Source organism: Dasypus novemcinctus, unplaced genomic scaffold, assembly GCF_030445035.2.
Source record: "Dasypus novemcinctus isolate mDasNov1 unplaced genomic scaffold, mDasNov1.1.hap2 scaffold_134, whole genome shotgun sequence".
Taxonomy (NCBI): domain Eukaryota; kingdom Metazoa; phylum Chordata; class Mammalia; order Cingulata; family Dasypodidae; genus Dasypus; species Dasypus novemcinctus.
The window spans coordinates 1,122,814-1,147,866 of record NW_026688153.1 but is presented as its reverse complement, the minus strand read 5'-3'; the positions used below and the strand labels follow the sequence as shown (position 1 = coordinate 1,147,866).

Sequence of the window (25,053 nt, the reverse complement as noted above, 5' to 3'; positions counted from 1 at the left end):
GGGAAGTGTGGGCGGCGCCATTCCTCGGCAGGCTGCACTTTCCTTCACGCTGGGCGGCCCTCCTCACAGGCGCACTCCTTGCGCGTGGGGCTCCCCCACGCGGGGGACACCCCTGCGTGGCATGGCACTCCTTGGCCAGCTCCACACGGGTCAAGGAGGCCCGGGGTTTGAACCGCGGGCCTCCCATGTGGTAGACAGACGCCCTAACCACTGGGCCAAAGTCCGTTTCCCTGCATACTTCTATTCATCATATAAATATGTTTATTTTACTCCTAATTCATAATTTGATGTTGACCTCACAGAAATACAAAGGAAAATATTTGCAAATAGGCCTGAGATTTAAAACATACTAATGACACAAGAGTGTAAACATAAAACCCAAAGAGTTGGCCATGATAATATTTGATATTTAAAGTGCAATTTAAATTCTAATTAATCTAATTTTCCGTTTGTGAATTATAAAATGTTCCCAATTTTTTCTCTTATTTGTACAATCCAAGTATAACAGTTGCCAGCTATAAGAACAAATAAATTATCAAATATTTTTATTGTCTTGGTTTTACTGGTCTATCTTGGATTTGCTGGAGGAAAGGAAGGCTTGGATTCATTACAGAGCAGATTCTCTTGGAAACTTTACCAACACTACTTGGAATTGAAGGAGAAATGAAAGGGCACAGTGGCTCGGAGTTTGGTAAATATTATTGTAATATTGGTAAATGTAAAGATATGGGATCCATCATTAATGTTATGAAAGGAAGTATTTCCAATGCCCATATCCAAGAAAATCCCTACTTGGTATAATTGGAGATTCATCCAGAGGGCAGTCCAAAGTGTAGTACAGGCCCCAAAGTATCTTCCCTTTCTCAAACTCAGTGTCCAGAATCTGAATTCTGAAAATAGGATCTCTCTTTGCTAGTGAACAGTTTCTTTGCAGAGGCACAGATCCCATTCATAGTTTATTCCCACATACACTTCCCAGTGATGGCTATATGAAGTTAACTGAGAGGAGCCAAGGACACAAATTGAACTGCTGAATCTTTCTGCAGATTCTTCCAGCTTCTGTTTGATTGAGTCCCACATTGGGCACTCTTCAGTTCATCAGAAATGATGAGAATTTCATGGCTGTGTCAGCAACCAAGAGCATACCCACTGTGTAAGAAAAATAGTAAACAGATAGATTATAGTCTCACTCATCCTTTCTACTGCAAAGGTTCATGCATTTCATTCACTTTAGTGTCTTTAATTCTCTTTCCTGGAGAAATATCCCTCATTTCCCTGACTAGTTCAAATTATCCTAAATATATTTGTAGGAACATGGGCCTCTAATTCACACTGGAAATTCATTTATAATAAGTAATGTGGTTGTATGATTAAAGAGAGTTCTTCTATTTAATGTGTAAGATCCGCTAATTCACAGACAATGAATATAGCTTTCTCAAAAACTTAATTTATATTTTAGCTCATATCCTATCAAAATATAAACATCACATACGTATTTTTAATGAGAAAAATTTATATGTACTTTAAATAATATTGAACTATTCATCTTGGTTTTTTCTTTGCAATTTCCTTCTCCATTTCATATGGTTGATTAGGTAGTTTCTTTCTAGGCTTTACTTTTCCTAATGTTATAACAAAATGGAGAGACAATGCTGTGAGTCCTGAGTCTAGATGGGTTATCACATTGGAAGTCAAGATGAAAGAAGGGATTTCTTGGGCTTGAGTAGGGATCTCTTTATATCTTAACAGGAATTTCAACCCACAACATGAATGGTATATTGATGAGAGAGTGAGGATACTTGGAGAAGAATGGCCTTGTGGACTGACAACATCTCCAACCAGGCTTAATTATTAGAATCACAGTACAGAAAGGTTTGTCCTAAGGTAATCATATGAATAGAGCCAAGGAGAGTCTTGGAAATGAGCCCTCTGGACAAAGGACACATTATTCCTCTAGGCTCCCTTATGACTTGGCTTCCTGACTTCCTGATGCCCAAACATGCAGTGTCAAGGATTAAAAATGTCTTGGGAAGCAGCTGTGGCTCTATCTGTTGGGTTCCAGTCTACCTTTTGGGAGGCCCTTGGCTCATGCCCTGGGCCTCCTTGTGAAAGCAGGCTTGCCCACATGCTGTGGAGAGCTGTCCAGCCTGCAAGTGCTGCAAAGAGCTGATTCAGCAAGGTAATGCAACAACAAAAAAGGGGGAGACAAGTAAAAACACAGAAGAGCATGCAGTGAATGGACACAGAGAGCAGAAAAAAAGCACGCTGCAAGGGGGGTAAATAAAAAATAAATAAATACAGACACACAGAAGAATGCACAGTGAATGGACAGAGCAAGCACACAGCAAGCAAGCCTCAAAGGGGGGGATTAAAAATTTTTAAAAACTTTAAAAATATCTTGGCCAGATTTCACCATCACAAATGCATATTCACATGAAGCAATAGTAAACTTATTGTGAATATAAATTCATTTTTTCATTTTATATTTTGGAATAAGATATGTACCAAGACATCTCTTATTCATGCCCAACACAGCCTCCATAAATTATATGACACATTCTCATGGACACCAAGAATTAACAGAAAAGAAGATAGGGTTTGGCACCTTGGAATATTAAAATGAGACTGCAAGAAGGAGATTTGGTTCAACTGATAGAGCATCTGCCTACCATATGGGAGGTCCAGGGTTCAAACCCCAGGCCTCCTGACCCATGTGGTGAGCTGGCTCATGTGCAGTGCTGATGCACACAAGGAGTGCCATGCCATGCAGGGGTGTCCCCCATGTAGGGGAGCCCCACATGCAAGGAGTGTGCCCCATAAGGAGAGCCGCCCCATGTGAAAAAAGCACAGCCTGCCCATGAGTGGCGCCGCATCCACAGAGAGCTGCAGTGGTAGATCATAGATAGTTGGTTATAATTACATCAGTCAGAGAGATTGCCATCAGCAGTGAGTGATGCTTAACCCAATCACTTGAATCCCTTGAAAGGGGAAGTGATTCCAGCATTGAGAGAGCTTTTCACAGCTCGTCTTTGGACAGCCAACATCTTCCAGAACTCATCAAGAATCTTCACTGGACTTTCATTGGAGCCCCTGGTTGCAGCCCGCCTGTGGAACCTGGACTTGTGTATCCCCACAGCTGCATGAGAGACTGATAAATCTCTCACTATCGACAGATATCCCTTGTTGATTCCATTTCCCTAGAGAATCCTGACTAATACAAAGTCAATGGTAGAACCCCAACTCACCATTTTGTAGAGTCAGCCACAGAATGATTTCATTAAGGAAGATAAAAACTATGTCATTTTTTGATCCAGGATAGGCATAATCTGTCTGCTGGTAATAGAACAGTGGGCTCAAATGTCCCTAAAGACATACACTTCCTGGCATTGAGTTGGCTGTCCTCAGACCATATTTGCTGAAGTAATAATTTACTCAGCTCCCTGGACCATACTCTCTATATCTGCCCTTTGTAGAAATCTGAGAAGTAAAAAATAAATAAGTTTGGACTCACACTGAGGTTTTCCTCTGTTTTCCAGCTGTTTCTCCTTTCAGCTCAGCAGTGTAGTGAAATCTACAACAGAGGGTTTTTCTTGGTGAGGGTCCTTCCTCACAAATTAACCACATTCTACCTATTTCAATCAAATTTTCATTCACTTATGACAGGAATTACATTTTTACTTACTACATAGGTTACAAAAATGAAAGTCTTATCCTAATATTGTTTTTTGTTTCTATTAAGATGAATAAAGTATATCCTGTTTTTTTTTTTAATTTTTTTATTTTTTATTGACTTTGTAATAATATTACATTAAAAATATATATGTGAGGTCCCATTCAACCCCCCCCACCCCCCCTCTCCCCCCCCCCCAACAACACTCGTTCCCATCATCATGACACATCCATTGGATTTGGTAAGTACATCTTTGGGCACCTCTGCACCTCATATACATTGGTTCACATCATGGCCCATACTCTCCTCTATTCCATCATGTAGGCCCTGTGAGGATTTACAATGTCCGGTGATTACCTCTGAAGCACCATCCAGGGCAGCTCCATGTCCCGAAGATGCCTCCACCTCTCATCTCTTCCTGCCTTTCCCCATACCCTTTGTCCATTATGTCCACTTTTCCCAATCCAATGCCACCTCTTCTATGTGGACACTGGATTGGTTGTGTCCATTGCACTAAAGTATATCCTCACAGTCATTTAAGATGGGTTTTGCTTATAAGATTTGGTATTAGGACAGAAACTTTTAAAACAAAATATTGGCATAATTATTAATCTTTATGAAATAATGGAGCTACTCTCAAATAGTTTTTGCCCAAACAAGTAAAACCTCCTCATATTTAGATCAAGAAAATGAGTTCAATGTACTCAAAAATCTTTCCTAAAACCACATCACTAGAATAGTCACTTCTTCAAAAGAACTTTCTCTCCAGGATTCCAAAGATCATCTTTGAGAAGTTTGGTGAATAAGCTCCAAAATTGTTCCTGCCAATGTCAAACAGTCAAGATCTTAATTTTTATTAGTTACGGTATCAAAATCAGAAGTTATTTTTATAAAGTAATTGTTTCTACTACATTACAACTTATAAAAATGAGATTGATTTCATTTTAAATCAGTCATCCAAAACAATTTCTCTTGGTTTTACATGACTCATGGTTGATCAAGTGTCAAAGAATGAATAAAAATGATATAATATGATAAAAAATAAGAAATAGCAGAAGGTGCTAAAAAGGGGTGAGATAACTCTCCAGTGATTAAATTATACTGTCTTCCTCTTAAGCATTTCCAGGGAGAACAGTTGCTTTTTGGTGCTGGAATTACTTATCACTTTAAATCTAAAGCAAAGGAAAATGTGTTTTGCCCTACATAATACCAGTACTCAAGTACTCTTGACTCATTAAGGCAAGCTGAAAAATTCACAAGTGTACTAAAAATTGTGACTAATATTTCTGAGAAATCCTTTCCTATTGTTTCTCCACTGACTGGTTCATCTTTGCATGGAGGTATATGAAGTTTTGTTTCTAATCTTACTATTTATTTTGATTTTTTTAAGATTTATTTTTATTTCTTTCTCTCCCTTTCCCATCCCCCTCCCGCCCCCCCCCCCAGTTGTCTGTTCTCTGTGTCCACTCACTGTGTGTTCTTCTGTGTCCACTTGTATTCTTGTCAGCAGCACTGGGAATCTATGTCTCTTTTTGTTGGGTCATCTTGCTGCATCAGCTCTCCATGTGTGAGGCACCACTCCTGGGCAGGCTGAACTTTCTTTCCCACTGGACGGCTCTTCTTACAGGGTGCACTCCTTGAACATGGGGCTCCCCTATGCGGGGGACACCCCTACACGGCACAGCACTCCTTGCGTGCATCAGCACTGCACGTGGGCCAGCTTCACGCGGGTCAAGGAGACCCTGAGTTCAAACTGTGGACCTCCCATGTGGTGGGCAGATGATATAACTGTTGAGCCGAGTCCTCTTCCCTAATCTTACTATTTAAATGTTTAAAGTAATATATCCTATAATTACTTTTAGGATGTTGTGACATTTGGGGCATGTTTATTCTCAAGTTTGTTGTTTCATTGACTCTTGCTCATGAAATAGTAATCCCTAATGTGTTTTGCATTTATTTGTTTTAAGCCCATCTTAAGCAGGGATTATATTTTTTTATTCCACCATATGGATTCAGTTATTGAAAACATCAACCCCAGTGTTTTGATTAAACATCTAGTCTTTCCCAAGAATTTCCCAAAAAGATCCATCATCCTGGAATCACATTAATGTTCATTTCTTGGATTAGGGAATTTTCCATTAAGAAGAAGAAAGGAACAAAATAGGTTTCCCAGCCCACTCAAGGGTCTGTCTTTGGATCTAAGTTGCTGACAATCCTTTTCCAGTAGTAACTTTGGACAGAAATGAACTTATCTACCTTTCCCTATGACAGTGATAGAGATTTCCTTGCCCTTTCTTATTGGCTGTTCAGTACTTTGAGTCTCTGATACTGAAAGGACTCCATATTACAAAATCTTACTTACCAAGGTCATATTCCCAACCTCCAGTCCTTGCACACATGTTGGAGAACCAAGACTCAAGTAACTGGAGCTGTTCTGCTCTAACCCCATTTCTCATTCAAGTTCATAACAGCAACCTTCTCCATTCCTGAGTTCCATTGTCCCCCTGACTGAGTCTAGTCATAAGAAAACATGATGAAGGAACTGTTTTAAGTTTGAGAATGAAGAGATATGACAACTAAATGTGATATAACACTTCAGACTTTTGGGGATTCCCCTGAAGAACAGTGATGAAGAAAAATCCTCCTCACAGGAAGAATTCTGAGGAGTTAATCCGATTGCTCATTTTGTTTGAAAGGAGAAACAGCTATATGTGTAACTGGATATCATTGGCTGGATGGTCAGGACCATGGAAGGAACATGACTGGAAAATCATTGGCAAGAGGCTCTGTGGAAATTCACTGATTGACATTCATGGAATAAAAATATGGAATGTTCTAGGGAGCAGGATGGAGTTTGTTGGACACTTCTTCTCTGGTATGACACTGTATTAGTCTCCTATGGCTGCTGTAACAAATTAGACAGACTGAATGCTCAAAAACAACAGAAAATTAATTCTCTCAGTTGGATGTCCCAGAATTCTGAAAGCAATGTGTAGGCAGGGTCATACTCCCTCTGAAAGCTCTACAGAAAAATCCTTCCCTGCATCTTCCAGCGTCTGTTGACTCCCACCATCCTTGTCATTCTTTGAATTATAGGTGAATCACTCCAATCACTTCCATCATCACATCACCTTCTTCCCTGTATATCTCTATTTTTCTCCTCTTCTTCTTAATATTTAATCATTGGATTTAGAATATTTTGCATATGAGGCTTATGAAGTGCAGGTTAATTATGGGAACTGCAAGACATAGCAACCATAAAAGGGAATGAAGTACTGATATGTGTTATAGCATGGATGAACCTTGAAAACGTTATGCTATGTGAAAGTAGCCAGACAAAAAAACAGAACATACACTTTCTTTTTATCCCCCGCCTTGTGACTCTTTTTGCATGCTGTCTGTTCTCTGTGCCCATTTGATGTGCATTCTTCTGTCTCTGTATTTATTTATTTTTATTTATTGAGGTTTGCTTGCTGTCTGCTTGCTGTGTCCATTCACTGCACGCTTTTCTGCATTTTTGCTTGTCTCCCTTTTTGTTGTGTCACCTTGCTCAGTTGGCACTCCATGGTGCTTGCAGACCAGGTGGCTCTCCATGGAATGCGGGCAAACCTGCCTTCACAAGGAGGCCCTGGGACATGAACCCAGGGCCTACTATATGGTAGATGGGAGCCCAACTGATTGAGCCACAGCCACTTCCTAAGAACATATACTTTTGATTCCATTCATATGAAATATCCAAAATTGCTAAATCCAGAGAGATAGAAAACAAATTGGTGTTGGCTTAAGGAAAGGGCGAATGACTGCTTAATAAGTACAGGCTTTCTATGCATAATGATGAAAAAGCTACAGAGCTAGAATGTGATAATGGTTGCACAACATCATGAATGCACTTCATTCCTCCAAACTGTACACTTTTAAATGGTTTAACCAATGGCAAATTTTATTTCCAATGAATTTTACCAAAATAAAATATATATTTAACTTTTATTCCAGAACTCTCTTTAATTAGTTACTTCTGTCAGGTTTTGCTTAACACTTTTTGAATGTTTGTTCTTGGTCATTTATACATTTATTATTTTTCCATCTCTCTGATGAATAATATTGCCTCTACAACATTCTTTTGTTGATAGTGTATAAGGAATATATATGTGTATATATATATATATATAAAATTTACTTTTAGTCAGTAGATTTTTGTAATTAAATTATGTTGTGTGTATTTATAATAGCTGGATTATGTTACTTTGTGATATGTTCTTCTTATCTTATTTTGGGTTGTTTCTATATTTTTATAATTCTTTTTAAATTCCTCTCTAGGATTTATCAGGCCTGCTCATTTTTGTTCATTATTGATTGTTCTAGGGATTTAAAGTTCTGTGTCATGAGAAGGAGGGTGCCACATGGGAGAAGTAAGGAATGAATGTTTGCTCATATGAGATACTACCAGGAGGACACTTGATACCAAACAGTTCCATTTCTACAGCACGTGAAGTATGTGGTTGATCTACATAGGGGAGCACAGGTGAGGGAAATTTAAGATAAACTTTGTCATAATGGAGAAAAGTTGTCTTTTCAATTCTGGATATTATACTGGTATTTATATATTTTCTATTGTTTAAACACACATACAATTTTACTTTGACTAGAAGGTACTCTTTCCCTATCATTTTGAAAATTACACAATTTGGGTATGTGCCAATGTTTAATTTATAACCTCCACAATATATTTAGTTGTTGTTACAAAAATTAAAATAAAAATATTTGGAAATTGAGCTGAGAATTCAGGATGTTTTTATAGAAATGTAAATATAAACATAAAACAAGAGAATAACCATTCATACTATTTAGTATTTAAAATGCAATTTATTTTTTTCCTGACACACAAGTATTTATACATGTAGCAACTTCACCAATATTTTTAATGAATCTCTATTTAATTAGTTTTTAAATATACTTTTCAGTTTTTTTATTTTTTGAAGAAACTTAGATTACATAAATGTTACACACAAAAAATATAGGGGATTCACGTAAGTCCTGCTTCTTAGCTCTCCCACATTTTCCCACATCAACATCATTCTTTACTACTGTGGTACATTTGCCACAATTGAACACATCTTGGAACATTGCCACTAAGTGATGATTATAGCTTACATTGTAATTTACCCTCTCTTCTGCTCATTTTGCATTTTATTATAAGATATACAATGATCTGTATCTGTCAGTGCAATGTCATTCAAGATAAATTCCAAGTACTGAAAATGCTCCCAAATTACACCTATTTTCCCCTCTTCCTCCCCTTGGAATCTCCATCAGCCACTGCCTCCACATCCATGATAAAACTACTTCTATTGCTAGGATCAAAGTCAAAATGGACTACTCTAGTCCATTGCCCATTCCCCAATCCTGAGGATTCTGTGATGGTGATGCCTACTCCACCTCTAATTGAGAGGGGACTTAGAACCTATGGGGCAGATGGATGGGACTTTCTTGCTTACAGTTGCAGATTCTCTCTGTTCCTTGAGATGGCCATTGTCAGACTTCATCTCCTTGTTAGTTGTCCTGGGTGAGTCCAATGAACTGGAGAGTAGATGTTGCAAGTCTGTTGAGATTCAGGGCCCCAATGGCACGTGAATAGCCCAGATTTAAGTCTCTTGGATATACAACTATCAACTCTAGTACTAATTTTAGGTTTAATTAGAGGGACAGTATAGCCATGTGTGGGGAAACCACAACTGCTCCAATTCTGTAACAGTGGGAACCATAAATTCCAAAGTAGTGCCTACTGGCAGGGCACCAAACTCCTGAGCTGTCTGCCCTGCCTATAGTGTCTGGATGTCTCCAGAGCCCTCAGGAGCCCTGCTATTTGTGGTAATATTTACTTTGGCAGTCAGTGAGTATCTGCTGAGACATACATAAGCACAACCTCTGAAATGACCTCTAGACTCATTTTGAAGTTTCTTGGCCTTATGAACTCATTTGTCTTTACCCTTTCCCCTTCTTGTCAAGGTCTTTTTCCAGTTGCATTGCTAGTTGCTGGCTGGTAATACTCGCTCTATGCCAGGGAGGGTCATCCTTGGGAATCATGTTCCATGCTGGGGGAAGGCTAATGCATTTATATACTGAGTTTTGGCTTAGAGACAAGCCACATTTGAGCTAAAAGGAGGCTCTCAGGAGGTAACTCTTAGGCACCCTATAGTACCATGATAAGATTCAATTTCAAAAGTAAAGTTTCATAAGTACAGTCATCACAGTCAAGGACACATAAATGGTCCATCCTCCTTCACTAATCACTCAGGGGATTCTTGCTGTCCCTTTGGAGAATGTGGCAGAGCTCCCCAGGATGGAAATCTGATATTTCCTTAGTTATTGCTTGGATCTCCACCCACTGTGACAATGCCCCATGAACACTTGAAGGCATTCGTATTCCTTGTAGGTATGCCCCAGTGAACCTCCTCCAGTGCAACCCCATGGCTGACACTGCACACCCATGATCCTCCCCATCATAGTTGCAACCCTTCTGTGATCCAAAACTTATTCAAAATTGAAGCCAACATTGTAGCCAAATACAATTAATATGAAAATGATATAATAATGATGGTTTTTAAAATAACAAATAAAATACCAAAAAAAAGTTTGAAATAAAAAATATAATTTAAAAAATTTCCTATTGTCTTTCATCACAGTAAGATCTGTGGTCTTCGATGTGACATTTTCTTCCATGTATTCACCCAGTGTCTTATTTTTTTCATTTGTCTTCAAAGAAGCTTTAAGTTACAGAAAAGTCATGTACAGAATATAGGTGATTTCCATATACCCAAAGTCCTTTTCCTTTTCCCCTTCCCCCTATGAATAACATTTTACATGCGGATGGTACATGTATTACAGTTGATGTACAAATATTGAAACATTGCTACTCACCATGGTCGATGATTTATGTTGTGGTTTATATTTTGGACTGTACGCTTTTATAGATTTGGTGATTTTGATGTGGTCTATGTAGAACAATTCCATTGCCCCAGAATGCCCCGTGTTCCATCTATTCTTCTCCCTCCCTCTCCCCTTGTGACTCATGGTCACCACCAAGATGAGCTCAGTGAAGCGCCATGTTCATCGTTATTTACAAGGACATTGAGGGCTTGACCTACTGGCCTGTCCTCCCCATTAGGCCCTACCTATGCTCTCAAGAGTCTCCTGCCCCTCTCTCTGAGATCATTGCATTCAAAGAGAATAAGCATATATTCAAAGAACAACCACCCACAACATTTAGTATATAAAGTGAAATTTATTTTCCAATTAAAACTTCTTTGAGCCTCCCCCGCTTCCCCCGCCCGCCAAGGCATCTTTGGCTCGGGGCGGGGGTGGGGCCGCGGCCGGGGCAATAGGAGCCGGGCGGCAGCTCCGGCGGCTCCTGGCCCAGTCCGCCTCGGACCCGCGGCGGCCGCCTTCAGCCCTCTCGGCCTCGGCTCGCGGGGCGGGCATCTGCGCGCGCCCCTAGGCTCCCACCGACACCGCACACTCCCCGGCGCCCGCCCGCGGCCCGCAGGCAGCCCCTTGCGCTCCTCCTCGCCAGCAGCCAAGCCCGCCCCGGCCAGCCCGGCCCGGCCCGGCCCGCCCAGTGCTGCCCCGGCCCGCGTGAGGCCTCGGGAACAGCAAGGCCGAGGACCAGCGCAACGAGGAGAAGGCGCAGCGCGCGGCCAACGAGAAGATGGAGAAGCTGCTGCAGCAGGACAAGCAGGTTGACGGGCCACGCCCCGCCTGCGGCGGCTGGGTGCTGGAGAATGTGGTAAGAGCACCATCGTGAAGCAAATGAGGATCCTGCCTGTTAATGGGTTTAATGGAGAGGGCGCGGAAGAGGACACGCAGGCAGCAAGCAGCAAACAGCGGTGGTGAGAAGGCCACGAAAGCGCAGGACATGAAGAATAACCTGAAAGAGGCCACTGAGTCCCTCGTGGCCGCCATGACAACCTGGAGCCGCGCGTGGAGCTGGCCAAGCCCGAGAACCAGCTCAGCGGGGGCTGCACCCTGAGCGTGGTGCACGCGCCTGACTTGATTTCCCTCCCAAGCGCGCCAGGGCTCTGCGGGAGGAGGAGGGCGCACCTGCCGCCAGCGCGCCAGTGGGTGCCCGCTGACTGCCTGCGCCCAGGGCTGCGTGGACGAGACTGATGTCGTCAAGCAGGCCCACTCGTGCCCAGCGACCAGCGCCTGCCTCGCGGCCGCGTCCTGACTTATGAAATCTTTGAGACCAAATTCCAGGTGGACAAAGTCGGCTTGGCCGTGGTCGATGTGGGCGGCCAGCGCGATGACCAAGCGGGCCCGGTCCCGCGCTGCGCGGCCATCACTTTGGCGTAGCCAGCGGCAGCTGCGACGTGGCCCTTCGGGAGGACAGCCCGGCAGCCGCGGCCGCGGCCCTGCACCTCTCCAAGGGCGTCTGGAACAAGGCGCGGCTGCGCACCGTCTCTGCGATTCTGTTCCTCAACCAGCGAGACCTGCTTGCTGAGAAAGGCCTTGATGGAAAATTCAAGATCGAGGACTGCTGTCCAGCATTTGCTCGCTACGCTGCTCCTGAGGATGCTGCTTCCCAAGCCCGGAGAGGACCCACGCGTGACTCGGGCCAAGTGCTTCATCCGCGACGAATTCCTGAGAATCAGCACTGCCATGGAGACGGGCGCACCGCTGCTTCCCCGCTTCACCTGCGCCGTGGCCACCGGAACATTCGCCGCGTGTTCAGTGACTGCGAGATGTCACCAGCGCACGCGCCTTGGTCAGGACGAGCTGCTCTAAGGGCAGCCCCTACACTTAATTAAAGCCTTAAGCACAATTAATTAAAAGTGAGACGTAATTGTCCACGCAGTTAATCACCCACCATATGGCATGATTAACAAAGCAAATTTTCCTTTCCCGAGTGATTTTGCAAACCCCCCTTTTCCCTTCAGCTTAAGGCCGCCTAAAAGAAAAAGACAAAAAGGCCACAAAAGTTCCCTCTCACTTTCAGTAATAAATAAATAAATAAATATTGTTTTGTACACCATTAAAAAAGTCAGAATAAAAATAAAATGTGGGCAAGGAAAAAAAATCTTCTTTGAGTTCATGAAACATAAGTTTTCCAAATTTCTTTTTTATTGCATTTATAATGTGTGTTCCATGTAGAAAAGGCCACAAGTATTAGCACAAACAAATGCTTAATAAATGTTTTCGTTGTCTTGGCTTGATTGGTCTATCCTGGGTTGTGCTGGAAGAATGGAATGTGTGGATTTACTACAGGACAAATACTCAGGGAGCCCTTATCACCATTGCTTAAAACTGAAGGAGAAAAGAAGGGGCACAGTGGCTCTGAAACTGGAATGTTGCTGAATGTAAAGGTATGGGATCCATCAGTGATGTCCCAAAAAGAAAGGTTCCCAATATTCATATCCAGGAAAATGCCCACTCGGTGTAACCAGGTGTTCACCCAGACTGCAGTGTGTGGCTTAGTGCTGGCTGAGAAAACATTTCCATCTCTCAAACCCGGAGTCCAGAAGCCATAATCTGAAGACCGAAGAACAGTTCCCTTTCGGTTAGCAGATTCCTTGCAAACACCCAGATCCCATTCTGTGCCTGTTCCCATCTCCACCTCCCAGTAGTGGCGGCCCGACGTGAACCGAGAAGAGCCAAGAACGCACACTGCGTAGCTGAACCTCTCAGCACGTTCTTCACAATTCTGTTTGTTATGTCCATACCCGACACTCCTCAGGTCCTCAGAAATGATTAGAAGGTTATTGGTTGAGACTACATCCAGGGTCAAATCCACTGTGGAAGAAAATAAGACAGTTAGCGAAAGGACAAACTATAAACCCTCCACATTTCTACTGCAAATGCCCCAATACAGGGTTGAATAATGTTCCTTTAATTCTTTTTTCACTAAAGCAAATTTTTTTAGAAAAGTCACCTAGCACTGTTGAAGAGTTTAAAATATCCCATTTTATGGCAGAATGGGTCTTTCATTCACAGTAAGGATTCTGTTTGTATTAAACTATGTGGTTATTTGATTATTCTTCTCTTTAATGCATAAGATCCCTGAAGGCGGGTACCATCACAGTTGTTTGTTCTCAAATTACAGACAGCATTAAGGAAGAAAAAGTATTCTATTTATTGTAAAATAATGTTCAAATATTAAACTTTCTTTTCTCTTTGCTATTAGATTCCCAGTTCACTTTGGTGGCTGGGGAGTTGCATGTACACTTTAAAATTGCTATGGTTTTATCAAAATTAAGAGTTAATGTTAGGAAGCCAGAGGCAATGGATTACTTCTGCCTTACTATTATTCAACATTCAAAGTACTCATCAGCCAGCTGTGGCTACTGTTTTGGACAACACAGTTCTAGGGCATGAACAAAATACATTTTCTTTAAAATATCCAGTGCAGTTGAATCTAATCTACACTCCGAGGTGAGAACAACTGATGTTTGTGGCACATAGAAATTGTAGGTGTCAGAATTGAACTAATGCCCATATTTAATATTGAACCTTTTGAGTAGTTGTTTATTCCAGGGTCCATTGTGGGAAGTTATACAGATTCCTTACCTTGGAACTTTAATATCTTTGGGTTCATCTGTAGAATAGTTTTCAGTTGGGGCTCCAGTTCTCGGACCTTGGAAACCAGCTCCCCCAACTGGCAAACGTGTCTGATGTCATTCTTCTGTGAGACCACAGGGCAGGAAGGGCACAATATACCCTCCAGATGGGGCTCCTCCTGCAGTGAACTGGTGCAGTGCAGGCAGCAGGCATATCCACATTTTAGGAACACTGGGTTTTCAAGGTAGGTCATGCAGATAGGACATCTGCTTGCCTTTTTAAATTGTTCAGCCATGCCCAATCTCCAGGTAAAATCTACATGAGAATGGAGTTTACAGAATCGAAGGACCCAGATGTTTTCTTCTTTACATTCATAGAGTTGTCATGTACCTTCTATGAGCAATCATTAGCCCCAGATAATGAAAATTCAATATGCATACAAGTATAAATATAAAATTCATGTCCTTGAACTTCTGATATTTGGAATCTAGTTGGAATTAAGAATATAATTCATTATTTGGCATTAAATTGAAGTCATGAAAGGATCTAGACCTGGGGTGTCTAATATGATAGACATAAAACTCATGTGGTTCATGAGCACCTAAAAATTCACTTGATCTAAATTGAGCTGTGCAGTGATTGCAAAATACAGACTGGAAGTTTAAGACACACTAACAAAAAGAGAATGTAAACTCTCTCATTCATAACTGTTTGTAATCAATTACATATTGAAATAATTATAACTAGAATATTAAATAAATTGGGCATGTTTCTTTTTTACTTTATTAAGGTGGCTATTAGAAAATTTCTAATTACATATGTGGGTTACTCTATATTTGTATTGACTAGTGCTGGTCTAACTCGGAGATCAACCAACTACTCTGCCAGCTGGTGTGTGCTGGATGTAGCAGAAACCCACAGCAACAGCTGAGAAGTTCAAGTCAGTGGAGAAACTCAATTCACCATCTGCTAGAATTGTCTAAGCTATCATTTGATAAAGAAAACCAAGACTATATCATTTCTTCTGCCTGAATATTGAAAATCAAGTTTCTGTCTACTATTCCTAGACCAGTGGGACCAAGAGTCCCAAATCACAGATTGTGGGTGGCATTGAGTTGGCCTCAGACAACACTTGCAGAAATAATAAATTATTAATTTCCTGGTGCTTGCTCTCTCATATCTGCCATTTGCTGAAATTTGAGAAATAGAATTGAAATTAGATAGGATGGCACTCACCACTCCTCCACTAGATTCTCCTCTGGCTACAGCTGCTTCCTCTGTCAGCTCAGTTCTGAAGTGAAAAGCACTGACAGTGCCTCTTCCCACTTTATATCCTGCATCTCGTCTTGATTTAATCAAGTTTTGATTTAATTATGGCATAAAAGATGACATAGAAAGATTATTACAAAGGAGATCCTTTTGTCTTGAAGTTACTTTTCCTATTAGTATGGACAAATATTTCCATGTTCTTATCACTCTAGATTACATTTTCAACATTATTTTTGGTGGGAGTAGGATTTGGTATTAGGACATAAATTTTAAAACAAACTATTTGTCATCGACATTAATCCTTATGAATAGACTTAGTATCAATGAGTTGGGATTTTTGTTTTTTTGCTCACAAAATAAAACTTTCTAGTATTTATATCAAGGAAATTAATTAAACCTATTCGGAGGGAGGCGGGGCAAGATGGTGTCTGAGTGAGTGCACCTTATAGTCTCTCCTGCAAAGAAGCAGCTGCGCAGCGTTGGAAATTCTTCAGGACCAGGCTGTTTCAGGATTTTGCAGGGCAGAAGGTGTCTGGACATGGATTTGGTGGGATGGTGACAGAGAAGATTCGTGTAAAAGGTAGAATTGAGGCTCTCTTACATGGAGATAGGGGCTGCGCACAGGACGCTCCCCCCTGGGGCGGGTGGTGCAGCAGTGGTGATTCCTGGAGGCTCTGCAGTGCTGGGGAATTCATAAGCCCTGAGCAGGCCATTCAGGGGCTTGCAGGGCAGAAGGTCTTTGGAAACCAATTTGGTGAGACAGAGACGGAGATTATGCGAGGCGTGGAATTTTGGGTTTCTCACACGGATATCAGCACTTCCGGCTAGAGCCCCTCCCCGTAGGCCTGGCTGCCAATCTGCAGCGGTCCTTAAATTGGACACAATAAATAGGCACCACCAGAGGGCTGTTTCAGGGGCTTGCAGGTTGGGAGGTGGCTGGAAGCTGACTAGGAGAAACAGAGATGGAGGAGTATTTTGTGAGACATGTAATTTTGGGTTTCTGACTGGATATCAGCACTTCCGGCTACAGCCCAGCCCCCTAGGCCTGGCTGCCAATCTGCAGCAGTCCTTAAATCAGTCACAATAAAGAGGTACTCCCAGGAGGCTGTTTCAGGGGCTTGCAGGGAGGGAGGTGTCCTGAAGTCGAATTGGTGACACACTCACAGAAAAGACTCTTGTGAGAGGGGGAATTTTGGGTTTCTGACACAGAGGTCAGAGTTTGTGGATGTGACCCCCCTCATAGGGCTGGCATTCAGCTGTGGGGATCCCTGAAGGCTGTGTTGCACTGCGGGCTCTCAGGCTCCCTGTTAACCGGATTTGAGGTTGCCAGGTCTGTGTCCCTTAAACCCTGGTGGCCCACACCCCAGAGACTCTCACCTCTTGAGTCTGCAATATCACAGACTTTCCATCCGTGAATCCACCATGCCCTGAGGTCCATCTGAAGTCCTTGATTGTCCTACCCTTCAATGTTTGCATTTTTTTCCTCTTTTTTCTTTTTCTTATTTTTTATTTTTTATTGTCCTGGTTGTTAATATTGCATTATCTCCTAGTCTTTACTCCCATTGTATCCCCCAAGGTCTTTTTTTCATTTATTTAGGGGTTTTTTGTTGTTGCTGTTGTTGTTGTTCTCTTTCTTCTTTTCTTTTCCTTACTTGTTTCACTCCCTTTTCTTTACCCACTCCCTTTTTTCTTTCTTTCTTCCCTTTCCTTTTCTCTTTTCCCTCTTTTTCATCTTATTTTATTTTATCTTAATTATACAACAGGTGCTGCAGGGAACACCTCACTTTGGCTGGGTTTCCTCATCCTCCATTGCCTCGTTTCTGTTTGAATTGATTTTGGCAACCTACACTATCCCCTTTCCACCACATCTTGATATCCTCCATCATCTACTGTCTCTCCTATATACCACCTCCCTTTCTTTGGTCCCCAAATTGTCTAACTGTTAATTTCTAATACCTTTGTTTTGTTTTCTGTCTTTTATCCACTCTCAATACTGTCTTTCTTTTCTCTTTCCCTCCCTCATGAAAACACTGACTTTTTAATTCATACTATATTCCTCCCATATTCAGTCGACTACCTCATTATAGGTACTCTACTTACTGCTATAACTCTACACAACTTACATCAGTCTAATACCCATCCTCTCAGATCACATATTGTTGCTCTGGTAACATTTATTACCAACACTATTTTACACATTTTCCTTTTTTACACAATTGCCTATCCCTGGCCCTAATATTTTCCTTCAAAGTGAACTCAGCCAGCAACAAGAAATTAGAATAAGAAGAAAAAAGTGACAAAAAGAAGATATAACACTTATGCAAGAACAACAGCTAATTAATCCCCAAGACTACACAAAGAACCTAAGGAACTGATTAAACCCATCAAGATAAAATGATGACCAGACAGCAACAAAAAACTGCAAATGAAACCAGTAATCAGGAAAACATGGCTGAATCCAATGAACAAGCTAAAAACCAGGAAGGGGAGCAGAACTTCGCACAAGTAATTAAAGATCTCAGAACATATATCAGAGACAAAGTTAATGAAGTAAAGGAAGAGTTTAACAATATGAAGAAAACCCTTGGAGAGGAAATTGCAGATATACGCAAAAAGATAACAGATATAATGGGAATGAACACCACAGTTCAAGAAATCTAAAATACACTCGCAGCAAATAACAGCAGATTAGAAGAGGCAGAGGAGAGAATTAGTGATGTGGAAGACAGTACATCAGAAATCAAACAGAAAGAAGAATTGATCAATAAAAAGATAGAAAAAATCCAGCTAGCACTTAGGGACCTGAATGACAATGCAAAATGCACAAACATACGTATTATGGGCATCCCAGAAGGAGAAGAGAAGGGAAAGGGGTCAGAAGGGGTGTTGCAGGAAATAATGGCTGAAAACTTCCCAAATCTACTGAGAGAGACAGATGGACATATCCAAGAAGCACAACACACCCCAAACATCATAAACCCCAACAGGCCCACCCCAAGACATATACTTGTCAAATTATCCAACTCTCAACACAAAGAGAAAATTCTAAAAGCAGCAAGAGAAAAGAAAACCATCACATACAAGGGAGGCTCCATAAGATTAAGTGCTGATATCTCATCTGAAGCCATGGAGGCAAGAAGGCAGTGGTATGATATAGTCAATGTACTAAAAGTAAAAAATTTCCAACCAAGAATATTCTACCCAGCTAAATTAGCATTCAAAAATGATGGAGAGTTCAAAATATTCACAGATAAACAGAAATTGAAAGAGTATGCCAACAAGAAATCTCCCCTTCAAGAAATTCTAAAGGGAGTTCTGTAGGAAGAAAGGAAAAAACAGGACAGGAAGAGTTGGAGAAGAGTGTAAGAGCAACAAAAAAGACAAAAAGAGAAGCAAACAAACAAACAAACAAAATATGACAAACACAAGTCCAGTCAAAATATGGCTAACATAAATAATTCCTTGAAAGTAATAACACTGAATGTCAATGGATTAAACTCACCTATCAAATGATTTAGACTGGGACATTGGATAAGGAAATATGACCCATCTATATGCTGTTTACAAGAGACACATCTTAGACCCAGAGACTCATGGAGGCTGAAAGTGAATGGTTGGAAAACAATCTTACAAGCATACAATAACCAAAAAAAGGCAGGAGTAGCTATATTAATGTCAGACAAAATAGACTTTAAATGCGAAACAATTGTGAGAGACAAAGGATACTACATATTAGTGAAAGGGACACTCTCTCAAGAAGAACAAACAATCATAAATATTTATGCTCCTAACAAGGGCACCTCTAAATATGTGAGGCAAACACTGGAAAAACTAAGTGTAAGAATAGCTGTATCTACAATTATAGTGGGAGATTTTAATACACCACTATCAACTCTGGACAGAACATCTCAAAAAAGAATCACTAAAGAAACAATATATTTGAACAGTATATTAGAGGAGCTGGATCTAATAGACATATACAGATCATTACATCCAAATACAGCAGGATACACATTTTTCTCAAGTGCACATGGATCATTCTCCAAGATAGACCATATGCTAGGCCACAAAGAAAGGCTGAACAAATTCAGAAAGATTGAAATCATACAAAATAATATCTCTGACCACAGTGGAGTGAAGCTGGAAATCCACAAGGGCCAGAGACCCAGATCTCACACCAAGATATGGAAATTAAACAGCACACTCTTAGAAAAACAGTGGGTCAAAGAGGAAATCTCAAAAGAAATCAATAACTACCTTGAAACAAATGATAATGATAACACAACATACCAAAACTTATAGGATGCAGCAAAACCAATACTGAGAGGGAAATTTATAGCCATAAATTCATACATCAAAAAAGAAGAAAGAGCAAAAATTGAAGAACTAACTGCACATTTGGAGGAATTAGTAAAAAAAGAACAAAGTAATCCCACAGGAAGAAGAAAGAAAGAAATAACAAAGATAAGAGCAGAGCTAAATGAAATAGAAAATAAGAAAGCATTTGAAAAGATAAACAAGACCAAGAGCTGGTTTTTTGAGATCTCAATAAAATTGACAAACCTTTAGTGAGACTAACAAAGAAAAAAAGAGAGAAGATGCAAATACATAAAATAAGAAATGACGGGAAACGGACTTTGGCCCAGTGGTTAGGGCGTCCGTCTACCATATGGGAGGTCTGCGGTTCAAACCCCGGGCCTCCTTGACCTGTGTGGAGCTGGCCATGCGCAGTGCTGATGCGCGCAAGGAGTGCCGTGCCACGCAAGGGTGTCCCCCGCGTGGGGGAGCCCCCACGCACAAGGAGTGCACCCCTGAGGAAAGCCGCCTAGCGTGAAAAGAAAGTGCAGCCTGCCCAGGAATGGCACCACCCACACTTCCTGTGCCGCTGACGACAACAGAAGCGGACAAAGAAACAAAAGCAGACAAAGAAACAAGACGCAGCAAATAGACACCAAGAACAGACAACCAGGGGAGGGGGGATATTAAATAAATAAATAAATCTTTAAAAAAAAAAAAAAAAGAAATGAGAAAGGAGATATCACCACTGACCCCACAGAAATGAAGACTATCATAAGAGGATACTTTGAAAAACTATTTTCCAACAAAAATGACAATTCAGAGGAAATGGACAAATTCCTAGAAACACATAAGCAGCCTATATTGATGAAAGAAGAAATTGATGAACTCAACGAACCAATCACAAGTAAAGAGATAGAATCCATCATTAAAAACCTCCCAACTAAGAAGAGCCCAGGGCCAGACGGCTTCACAGGTGAATTCTACAAAACATTCCGGAAAGAACACACACCAATCCTGCTGAAACTCTTCCAAAAAATCGAAACTGAAGGAACATTGCCTAACTCCTTCTATGATGCCAACATTACCCTAGTACCAAAGCCAAACAAAGACATCACAAGACAGGAAAATTACAGACCAATTTCTCTAATGACCCTAGATGCAAAAATACTTAACAAAATACTTGCTAATCGTATTCAACAACACATTAAATGAATTATACACCACGACCAAGTGGTATTCATTCCAGGTATACAAGGATGGTTCAACATAAGAAAATCAATCAATGTAATACACCATATAAACAGATTGAAGGAAGAAAATCACATGATTATATCTATAGATGGAGAAAAAGCATTTGACAAAATACAGCACCCTTTCTTGATAAAAACACTCCAAAAGATTGGAATACAAGGAAATTTTTTAACATGATAAAGAGTATATAGGAAAAACCCACAGCCAACATTGTTTACAATGGAGAAATCCTAAAATCCTTCCCTCTAAATTCAGGAATAAGACAAGGATGCCCACTCTCTCCCCTTCTATTTAACATTGTCTTAGAAGTACTTGCTCAAACACTGAGGCAAGAACCAGATATAAAAGGCATTCAAATTGGAAAGAAAGAAGTCAAAATTTCATTATTTGCAGATGACATCATCCTATACATAGAAAACCCTGAGAGGTCTACAACAAAAAGCTTCTAGAACTCATAAATGAGTTTAGTAAAGTCGCAGGTTATAAGATCAATGCACAAAAATGAGTAGCATTTCTGTACACGAATAATGAGCAAGTTCAGTAGGAAATCATGAAACAAATACCATTTACAATAGTAAATTAAAAAATCAAATGTTTAGGAATAAATTTAACTAAAAATGTAAAAAACTTATACACCAAGAACTACACAAGACTGTTCAAGGAAATCAAAGAAGACCTAAATAAATGGAAGAATATTCCCTGTTCATGGATAGGAAGACTAAATATTATTAAGATGTCTATCCTACCAAAACTGATCTACACATTCAACGCAATCCCATAAAAATCAACACAACCTTCTTTAAGGAACTAGAAAAACTAACAATGAAGTATATTTGGAAAGGAAAGAGGCCCCAAATAGCCAAAGACATATTGGAAAAGAAAAATGAAATTGGAGGAATCACACTACCTGACTTCAAAACATACTACAAAGCTACAGTAGTGAAAACAGCATGGTATTAGCATAAGGAGAGACACACAGACCAATGGAATTGAATTGAAAGTTCTGATATAGAACCTCATATATATACCCATATAATATTCAATAAAGCCACCAAACCCTCTCAACTGGGAGAAAATGGCCTATTCAACAAATGGTGCCTGGAGAACTGGATAGCCATATGTAGAAGAATGACAGATGATTACCATCTCACACCTTATACAAAGATCAACTCAAGATGGATCAAAGACCTAAATATAAGAGCCAAGACCATAAAGACCTTGGAAAGCAGTGTAGGGAAACATCTGCAAGACCTTGTAATAGGAAATGGCTTCATGAATACCAAAAGCTCGAGCAGCAAAAGAACAAATAGATAAACAGGACTTCCTCAAAATTAAAGCCTTCTGCACCTCAAAGGAGTTTGTCAAGAAAGTAAAAAGGGAGCCTACACAATGTGAGAAAGTATTTGGCAACCATATATCCAATAAGAGACTTATAACTTGCATATATAAAGAAGTCCTATATCTTGCAAATAAAAAGATAAACAACCCATTTAAAAAATGGGAAAAAGACTTAAACAGACACTTCTCCAAAGAAGAAATACAAATGGCTAAATAGCACATGAAAAAATGCTCCAAATCTTTAGCTATCAGGGAAATGCAAATCAAAACTACAATGAGATACCATCTTACTCCCATAAGATTGGCAGCTATGAATAAAACAGAAGAATACAAATGCTGGAGAGGATGTGAAGTAATGGGAACACTCATCTACGACTGGTGGGATTGGAGAAGGATCCAACCATTCTGGAGGACAGTTTGACGGTTTCTCAAAAAACTAACCATAGATTTGCCATATGACTCAGCAATTCCACTGCTGGGTATATACCCAGCAGAACTGAAAACAAGGACACAAACCGATATATGCACACCAATGTTCATAGCAGCATTGTTCACTGTCGCCAAAAGTTGGAATCAAACCAAATGCTCATCATCAGATGAGTGGATCAATAAAATGTGGTATATACATACAATGGAATACTACATGGCTTTAAGAACAAATACACTACAAACACACGTGATAACATGGATGAATCTTGAGAACCTTATGTTGAGTGAAGCAACCCAGGCATTGAAGGACAAATACTACATGACCTCAGTGATATGAAATAAGCTGCCTCAGAGAGCTAGAGACTGGAAGATAAGCTTACAGGAAATCGGGGGGTAGAGGAAGGATATAAGCTGACATCTACATGGGGGAAATCTATGATAAGCTGGAGGTAAGTATGTGTACAAGGAAGGGATAAAATAGGGGCATGGGGTTACCTTTGGGTGGGGCTTTGTGGGCTTGAGGGGGGCTAGGGATGGGCGGATGGGTAATATTGCCCAAGAAATTGGGGGGAGGGTGGGGCAATATACAAACATAGGAGAATATCAGGTGTTGGTTGAGAGTATAATGCTGAGAATACCTTTTCAAAATGTAAGTAGGAAAGTTACCTGTTTAAGATACTCAAAGGGATAATCTGATGTAGGACAGACTCCTAGGGAATATGTGAATGCTCATTTTGCCAAAGTAGGTTATACCATTGGGTAAGAGACCCATAAAATGAGAGTGAAGGTATACTCACATCCTGAGGAGGACTAATGCTATCAAATAGAGGGAACTGTATCTCTCAAGAGAAATGGTGGCTCCCAGGGCATTAGGGCAGTTGAGCAAGTCAAGCCCTCAACACTGTTGCAAGTATCTCTGAACATGGCTCCTCAAGAAATGAAGATTGACTGTCACTGTGGGCCCCAAGGGGAGGGGGAAATAGATATTGAATAGACGGAACCAATGTAACTGTGAGGGCAATAGAAGTGTTTCACAAGATTACACAAGGATGGATAAAAAACATGTAATATTACACAAAAAACATATAGGGGCTGACAGACTAATAATGTAAATCATAATTTAAAACATAGGAATAACCAAAAATTTAGAAAACTATATAGCCTAAAGTATAAACCACAATGTAAACACAAATATTACCTTGTTTGAAAGCCATTGTCTCAATATCTGTACATCAGTTTCAGTAAATATGGTATGAATATGTTAAAAGATTATCACTGTGGAAGGGAAAAGGTTGTATAATGGATATGTGGGAGTACTGTATATTGTATATACGAATTACTGTGATCTATAGCTCTTGTGAAGAGAAACTTAGTAATTAAGAAAAAAGAAAAGAAAAAGATAAGATGTAGAATTTTTCCAAATCAATATGTATTCTATATCTAACCTTTAAACTCATCACTATATTCCATTTTACTATTAAGGGAACATGGCATTATATTGGGCTTCACTTTTCAGGAAGTTCTGGATCACAGAGTGGTTCAACAATGGCAGTGGAGGAATACTGGTATGGGATGTTATTGACAGGGGACATATGGTTGACAGGGATTTCTACAGGACATGTGTCTGGGGTGCATAGAAATGTTTGGATATACTCACAGTGGAAACAATTAAAAACAACAGCTGGGGGGGTGTTGGGTTCCTAGCCAGGGGGGCTCTGTCATGGTCCTTAGGGGAGCAGCAGCTGTCCCCTGGGTGCAACGGCAAGGACCAGTAAGGAATGAGGTTCCAACAGTGAGCCCCTGATATTAATGACTATTCTTGTGGGCCTATACACCTGAAATAAGAACAAGGCCTAGAGCAGCACTGTGCCTAAGAGTTCCCTCCTGACAGCCTCCGTGTTACTCAAATGTGGCCAGTCTCAAAGCCAAACTCAGCATGTAAATGCAATGCCTTCTCCCCAGCATGGGACATGACACCTGGGGATGAGCCTCCCTGGCACTGAGGGATCACTACCAAGTACCAGCTGATGACATAACTAGAAAATGACCTTGAATTAAAGGTTCAACGCAGACCAGCAGAATATCCCTGTCTACATATAATAACAGGAGTTAAAAATGCTATTTGACCTAAAGTAAGGGGGAAATGGAAAGGACAAATGAGTTTATACGGCTATGAGTCTCCAAAAAAGAGTCTGGAGGTTGTCAGAAGGATTGCCCTTATGCACACCTGAGCAGAGTCTCAGAGA

The 25,053-nt window shown here is 40.6% G+C and overlaps 1 protein-coding gene and 1 pseudogene across 1 annotated transcript; one reads left to right on the top strand and one right to left on the bottom strand.

The window, feature by feature from the left end:
- The first annotated feature begins 11,315 nt into the window (after positions 1-11,315).
- Positions 11,316-12,474, top strand: LOC101414367 (guanine nucleotide-binding protein G(s) subunit alpha pseudogene; annotated as a pseudogene).
- Positions 12,475-12,525: 51 nt separating this feature from the next.
- On the bottom strand, positions 12,526-14,516 carry LOC131277546 (ret finger protein-like 4A). The gene is made up of 3 exons (XM_058292587.1): positions 14,231-14,516; positions 13,175-13,456; positions 12,526-12,614 (listed from the first exon to the last, which is right to left on the bottom strand). Exons 1-3 carry the CDS (start codon positions 14,514-14,516, stop codon positions 12,526-12,528), a joined length of 657 nt encoding a protein of 218 aa, XP_058148570.1.
- Positions 14,517-25,053: the final 10,537 nt, after the last annotated feature.